An 8,391-nucleotide genomic window follows, 5' to 3' on the forward strand; every position below is an offset into this window, starting at 1 on the left:
ACCCCAGTTGCAATGATAGCTCTAGTCTCCAAGTCTCTAATGAAAAATGACTCAGGTGTGAACTCCACAACTCTCTTAGTTGCGCCATGTGTGATTTGATAGATAGAAAGGAGATTGTTTGTCAAGTGGGGTACACACAACACATTATTGAAGGAGTTATCCCCAATGTCAATAGATCCTTTCCCAATCACATCCATGTATGTATGATTTCCCATCAATATCTGCGGCATGGTGCAAGGCTCAAATGTAGAGAACATAGACTGCGAAGATGCCATATGATGAGAAGCCCCTAAATCTAGAAGCCATCTCTCTGAATCATGACTAATAGTAGCACATAGAGCTTTTCCTTTTCTTGTTCCAAAAGAGTGAGTCTTCCCACTTGTAGAAGCCATGAATGCTTGCCCTTTTCCTTTTGAATGTGAGGAAGTGGAAGTTGATGAATCATCCTTCTTGTAGACATTAGGCAAATCAATGTTATGCTTTTTGAGGATATGTGTGAGCTCATCAATCTTCTTAGAATGGCAATGACGCTCCTCATGACCAACCTTTTTACAATAGGCACAAGTAGGTCTCTCCTTCTTTGGTGAATTATCCCCCTTGGAAGAGGATGTATCTCCTTGTTGTGGAGAGAATGATGCTTTGTCCTTAGGCTTTGACTGTCATTTCTTCTTGTTTGAGTTGTCCTTTCCTTGATTTCCTTTGTTCCCTTGATTTGCCACTAATGCTTGAGACTTAGAAGCCTTAATAATGCCCATGCTTATCAACTTAGTTTTTTCCATCATCAACATTTCATTTAAAGCATCAAATGTAGGCATTGTGTAGCTTGAACCCATTGTTATCCTATGGGTTTGGAAATTAGAAACAAATGTTGCATATTCTTGTGGAAGCTTGCCTATCAAGTTGAATATCAATTGAGTATCCTTCTTATCAATGTCACAATCTTTGAGTTGTGCCTTCAACTCATTTGCCTTAGTGACATAATCTTGTATAGTATCAATGTTCTTGGGATCTAACATGGTGAGATCACTATCAATTTGATATCCCCTAATCTCATCAACTTGACCATACGAGTCTTGAAACTTTTGCCAAGCATCCTTGATTAGAGTACACTTCTCAATATGAAAAATGAGATCCTTTGATACATACTTTCTTAAGCTACCAATTGCCACGATATTTTTAGTGAGCCAATCCAAGTGACCAATTGGATCAACCTTAGGATCAGTAGGAGCAACAATAGTTCCATCAATGTAATGAGTTAGTCATTTTTCCATAAGTTTACTCCATGCATCAATTTTCCAAGTAGCACAATTATGAGGAGTTAAGAGAGGAAACTTAGAAGAACCCATAGTAGCAAAAAATGAAGGAACACAAAATCACAAGAGACACCCCCCCAAATTCACTCAATCAAATTACCCCCCCAAAAATGTTGATTTTGGCACTTTATATGTAGTGGGTGTACAATAGGCCACTTGCAAACAATGGCAAGGTGGACTTCTGATTTTATTTTACAACTGCCCCAATAGGCTGAGAACTTCAAAGCAAAAGATCAGACAGATAGATCTATACAATACAAATGCCAAATTGGCCAAATAAGACCATATGATGAAAGTACAATTTATACCCACAATTGCTGCAAACTGATAGCATATTTTGAGAGTAGACAAAAAATAATGTACTTTAAAAAAAAGGGCATCTGAAAAGGAGTTCGTATGAGCCCGGACGGAGACCTGGAAGTTGCAGAAATGGGGATTGGATAGGTAAAGTCACCAAAATTGAAAATTCTAAAAAATCTGTCCATCAAAATCAAAAAATAATTCCACCACGTGAAAGTACACGAAATTCTAGCCCATTTCAAAAAACATTGCACCAAAAAAGGAGCAAAAATGAGCAAGATATGGCTATTTGAAGTTGAACTGCAAAATCAAAAAGCTCAATGAGAGGGGCCTGCAAAATTTTTGAAAAAATGATGATGTCAGCAAACTACGGGGTTAAATTTTACGGTCATATGACCATTGCCCAAACTTCATGGCTGACTTGCCGTTGACTGTGCAAGTGATTTGGCAGGTGATGTGGCAGCCAACTGGGTTGCTGACGTGGTAGGGTGATTTGGCAGCAAACTAGACTGCTAATTGTGCACTGCTGACTTGGCACTGACTGTGCGCTGCTCGTTGGGTAGAAGGTACGGATTCCAAAAATAATTTCAAAAAAAATTATTTTTTTAATTTTTTTTCAAACTAGAAAATAATTTTTCAAAAAAAAAATATTTTTTTTCTTTTTTTTTTTTGAAAAAAATTCCATACTGTATCGTCCAAATTGGGCAGAAAATTTCCTCCACACCCAAAAATCGATTTTTGCCAAAATAGGTCGAATTTATACTCGATTTTTATGGAAACGGCCTCCCGGACACAATGGTGAGGTTGAAAACACTCTAAGATGCCTCAAAAAAACACAGTCCCTCAGATCCGAAAATAGAAGCCTTCCACGATGTCTCCAAAAACCAATCAATGAAGCCCCAATGGCTCTGATACCATGTGAGATTTTGCCAAGATCAAGAGCTCAATGAAAAGTACAATAGAGAGACAAAATATAGGATAAGAATAAACTACATTCTCATCAATAGATAAAATGATCAATTGTTCCATTTTTCATACAATGTAGATGAGCCTTCTTATATAGGCAAGGCTAGGGATATGTGAGCACACAAACATGACATGTGGCTCAATAAGAAACAAGGGTAGGTAGGAAATAGGTGTGGGTAGGTAGGAGAAATAATATAATAGTCCACATGAGGTGGATCACCCACTGAATGTGGAGTGTAACAACAAGATCAACACCATAAAAGGTGGAATTTCTCCTACACACACTATCCCAATGTGGCACAAACAGCCAAGTGTCTCATACCCAAACTACTATGAAATGCATTTCCTAAGTAATCTTAAGTAAGTGTAATAATATCCAAGATGAATAATTATTTACATCACTTTCTGTGATTTAACAAAGAAAATTCCGGGAAATGAGCAAATGCATGCACTTATTCCCTATCGGTCAAATCAAAATCATTGTTTTGAAAGTTGTTTTGACCGATTGATTTTTTAGAATACTTTTACGCGTTCATCTTGCCATAGATTTTGTTGTACAGATTCAATTTCAAACTCTTGATATCAGCTTCTTTCATTATTTAATTTTTAGTAATAGTTTCCAAGTTATTTTTAAAGAGTTAAGTATAAAAAAGTACTATACGACCTTAGTCTTTTTGAATGAATATAATATCCTTTTACAAAACAGGGAGATTGATTTAATAGTTGTGATGATTAACCATATAAATTTTTTATTGTTTATAAGAATATGCGAAAAAAATTGGTAACTAGTGCATATCTTGTGGACAACATAGTTGTGGCATGTAAAGAGAAATGGGAGTATGAATATAAATATGAATTGGTATATCTGCATACAAATCACGAACGTTTAGAACATAAAAATAAAGTAACTCTTATTATAAACACTTATGCAACCGAGTTGTTTCGTATTTCATTTTCAAAATAACTGTTTGCATATGTAATTATTGAAATTTTCCTTACACATGTGAAAATAGTTGCCAATTAAATACTTCGGTAAATAATTGAAATTGGCATTAATTTACATTTTTTTGAAATTGTTACAGATAAAGTCAAAATCTGTATTGATGGGAGGAAATGAGGTCGCAATTGCCCACAAATATCTTGTCTTGCACACCAAGAAATTATATATACTCAACCTTACAAATACTTCCCATCCCTGTGTAATCCCTCATCCCATTTCTTGAATGTTCTATTAATCAAGAATTTTCATTTATATTTATTTATCATTTATTCATTACTTTTACTAAAAAGTTTATAGAAGTTTTAAATTTTATATTGATGAAATGTCTTTAATATATATGAATAAATGATATATTTGTATATTATGTTTAATTTATTTTATATTTTTCTTGTTTTCATTTGTATTTATTTTCAAATATTAATATATTTGTGTTCTAATTATAGATTTATCATTCTATTGTTCAAACTATCTTTTCCATAGTATGCAAGAGTGAATCTCAAATTTAGATTCTAATTTTTCCTCCCATTCTTAATAGTCATAGTGAACCCACTTACACATTTGTAAAATATGATGACATGTCTTCTCATAAAACATTCAATGTATCATTAATTGACATGCATAATTTTTTGATTAAAATGCACTTCAATTTTTTAAAAAGAAAAAAGAATCAAAATATATTAGTGATACATATAGATGATCAATAGACTTATATATGTTATTTGATTACATAAGTCATCTATATGCTTGAATACATTACCATTGAAAATATATTCAAAATTATAAAAATAATTAATTAAAAAACTCTTTTGATTGCATTTGAGACCCTTGTTATGACCTTATCATACAGATCCCACTAATACCCTTATTATCCTTATTTTACCTTTAGGATCATCTTCATCCTACCATCCTATCCATGTTAAAACAATCCTTTTTACATATGCTTTCTCAAGTTTATATTCTACTTAACTATTCTTTATATAATTATCTTTCGATTTGAACATATGTACTTGTAATATGTTCACATAACATTTATCTAATCTTTAAGGTCATTTTCTTTTATTACAACTTTATGTCATGATGCACATTCTAATTTATTGTATCTTACATGAAGACACATCGTTCTAAGCTTGTATATTATCTAATTATCTTATACTATTTATCATTATCATTAAATCATATTTATTTTTCCCCCTCCTCAAAATCTTTAAATACTTGGTTGACATTTTAAATAGAATCCTATATGGAGATAGAGCTTGATCACAAATTTTGTCTGTATATGCATATCTTATATTATCACATCCCAAATTGCATAAAGATTTGTTTGCAATTACCACATCACATAGAACCTTATCACACAATCATATTGCACAACTCTATATTACATCAACACATGCCACAAATTATTTTGTATTACTTTCCATATAGAAAAATCTCTATCATTTATCCATACTTTTCATTTTTTTTTAATAATTAACATGCTTATTTTTATTATGATATGAAATCCGCTCAAAGAATATATTTTCTCTATTTCGCAAGATTGGTCAGCTTCTCATACTAAGGAGATTGAAAAACGAGTTTCTTTATCATTTACCATAGGCAGTATCATTTTATGAGTACCAAAATATTTAATATAATGTTTTTATTAAGCATGCCCATATACTTTGAAATGTTATACTCATAGAAATATTAAAGTAGGGAGTTGGGAATTCAATGGTAAAATTTGCATGTCTATATGAATTCCCATATATTTTTATGTCCACCTTGGTAGGGTGTCTCAAATGAAATAACATATTAATAAGAAAAATATCATTATGTGAGATTTAGCTTATGAGCTAGTCCCTATTTATAACTACTATATCATTATTTGTACATTTATCCACATTCATTAATCATTTATCCATCATTTATCCATCCCCAATTTCAATTACTTCTATACATTTTCTCTAGACTTCAACATTACTATTTTATCCCCAAGATTCAATTTTTAGTGATGAAGAATTAAAAAAAAATCCCATGATATAGGAAAATGAACAAAACAAATCAATTTCTAAATACAAATTTTAACTTTTTGACCATGATTTCTACTAGTCACTATTAGCACACTTGACACATGTTTGTGTAACATGTTGTTATGCCATAGTATTTAGAGATATAAATAATGTAGACCATTAATGCATTACTAGATTTAACAATTAAAACAATATTTAAAGCACACTTCAATTTATTAAAGGATAAAAAACCATATGTATATATAAGCCATATACATGTTAGTGATTGATGTCTTTGACATCATTCACCATTATTAATCTAACCCACTAAGGGGATTGGCAAAAGATATTACAATCACCTATTAAGCTGACAATCTCCCCACCAACATCCTTAGACATCATCTTGAAAAATTTAAATATAACATAAGGAAAACATATTTCTTAAGTACATCCTAACATATCAATCCCAAACATTGAAAATCAAATTTTTGTGTTAGATATAATCTAGATAGATTGGAAAACTTTGTGATACCAGATTTGAACCAATTTTTTTGAGCCATTTTAGATTTTCACACAATGAGTATATTGAGGACATGAAATTTTACACTATCAAAATATCTATATTATGTCAATATCATTAAATATTCATCTTCAAGATTATAGAGCTAAGTACATCTAGTATGTTCTTATTTAAGTGGATTAATTATAATTGACCTAACTTTAAAATCATAGTTGGGAAGAATAAAGTGTATATATGGATATTGATTTAGAAAATCAAATGCAAAGGAATGACACACTCATTTGTGGGAATTATAATTATGAACTTAGCCCAATCTAGCACATATTCCACTTTCCTAGGCACATAATCAAATAAATATCCTTGATATGCTTTCTACATGAAATTGTGCATACATGTGAGCACCTATGTGGGTTTATTCTATATCTCTTGATCGATATCACATTGTATGGATTACAGGAAAAGGTCTTTGGGTTAGTGGGAAAAGGTATTTGTAGTTGCCTGTAAAGTTACAAACACTTGGAAGTTATAGACGCATGTCATGCAGGCTATGAAATGTTAAGGTGTCCTATGTTTTCTCTATTCCTCTATATGCCTTATTAGATAGAGAGAGATGATGCAGCAATAGATTCAATTCAAACACAAAGAACAAATGTACAATCACAAATTGAAACTTATTTTACCTATACCAATAGCTATTTCTTTCTTCCTCCAACGCCTTTGTTTTCTTGTATATAACTCCTCTGCCAAAATATAGTTATGTTTGAATGAAGTTGCCAATAATATTTGGCTACCTTTTTGTTTTTTCGTAATGTGGCAAATGAGAGGTTGATTAACATGGCTTATGTAGCCACAAGATTTGGCTTACTTGCAAGATGATTCAAATGAATATAATATCAAAGTGGATTGTTTTTCAGAACAACAAAGAACAACAAAGTATAGCTAAAAACAAAACTAAACAAAGATAACTAGAAATAAATAAGAAAACTAGATTAAATATTTTTGGGCGTGATGCAAATTGGAGATGAACATAAAAAATATGCTCTCCTTCTCGCCTACATTCTACTCCCCTTCACACCTACACTTCGTGACATGATACAGACCTTAACAAAGTTTAGGTTGATAAGATTATAATATTTTGTGAATTGAAAAGAAATAACATATGTATAATAGTAGAAATAACAAAAGTCTCATCAATGTAAGTAAAAAAGGTGGAGGCGGCGAAGGGTGTTCAAAATTTGAATTTTCAACAGGCGGGAAATTATAGTGAAGGCGGAAATGGCAGAGGAAGCATGGGGAACGTCTTGGGGTAAGAGGATGAGGATGAAATGGCTGATGGGGGTGGCAAGGATTTCTATGATGGCGGTACTCAATGCATTCCAACGTACCACAATGATGCCTCGTCTGACAGTCTCGACAACTCGCATAGTTATGAGGGTCCCAATGCTCATGCCAAGCACTAGGATTCTTCTTTTGTTTCTGATTGCAATAAGAAATGGGCAGCTTTATTTGCTTTGAATCCAAATGGTAAGTCAATTTCCCCTATTTCTCACAATGTTGATCCCATTTCTAGTATATGTTCTATATCCATTCCAGACGGCATTGTAGATAAAAATCTGACCAATATGGATTCTATTTTGGTGGGGAAATATGTGGGGCTGCAACCCAATATTGAATTTATTAGGTCATGGGTGGCTCATAAATGGAGAGGAAACGGCCAGACTGAGGTTACTGCAATGCCAAACATTTTTTTCTCCTTTTCCTTTACCTGTGATGAGGATTTAAAATTAGTGTTAGCTGGAGGACCATGGCTGTTGGGGAAATCCTCGTTGGCTCTGAAGAAATGGGAACCCCGTTTCAACCCAAAGGATTGGAAATGCAATGAAGCCCCTATTTGGGTCTGTTTGTTGGGTCTTCCTTTGGAATATTGGGATGAGAAAATCTTTTATTGATTGGCTTCTTGTTTTGGTGAGTTGCTTTCAATGGACCCAATGACTACGACTAAAAGAAGATTGGTCTATGCTCGTATCTATGTGAATATTAAGCAATTGTCAGACCTCCCCTAGGAAATCACTTTTAACTCAAAACTTGGGAAATGGATTCAAAGGGTGGAATATGAATTAATTCCTTTTGCTTGTTTCCATTGTAAGAAGGTTGGTGATTCGGCCAGGGACTACCCTACGAAGAATCTGTTGGAATAGAAGGAATCCAAGAACACTGAGAGGGGAGGGTGAATCAGTGTTCTGCTGATGATATAAGATTTTACCTCATTATAACATACACATATAAACTGGTAAATGAAGAAAC

The 8,391-nt window shown here is 32.8% G+C and overlaps 1 protein-coding gene across 1 annotated transcript; it reads left to right on the forward strand.

The window, feature by feature from the left end:
• Window positions 1–7,362: 7,362 nt before the first annotated feature.
• LOC131876510 (uncharacterized) lies at window positions 7,363–8,036 on the forward strand. Its single transcript, XM_059221931.1, has 2 exons — window positions 7,363–7,468; window positions 7,588–8,036. Exons 1-2 carry the CDS (start codon window positions 7,363–7,365, stop codon window positions 8,034–8,036), a joined length of 555 nt encoding a protein of 184 aa, XP_059077914.1.
• Window positions 8,037–8,391: the final 355 nt, after the last annotated feature.

This window comes from Cryptomeria japonica, chromosome 6 (genome assembly GCF_030272615.1).
Source record: "Cryptomeria japonica chromosome 6, Sugi_1.0, whole genome shotgun sequence".
In the NCBI taxonomy this organism is placed as follows: domain Eukaryota; kingdom Viridiplantae; phylum Streptophyta; class Pinopsida; order Cupressales; family Cupressaceae; genus Cryptomeria; species Cryptomeria japonica.

What these genes read in the sequence shown, in the direction of transcription:
- LOC131876510 (XM_059221931.1), top strand. Translation starts at nt 7,363, where the DNA reads ATGGCAGAGGAAGCATGGGGAACGTCTTGGGGTAAGAGGATGAGGATG. An exon ending in GGTACTCAATGCATTCCAAC is followed by an intron (nt 7,469 to 7,587) that starts GTACCACAATGA and finishes AGAAATGGGCAG; the next exon opens with CTTTATTTGCTTTGAATCCA.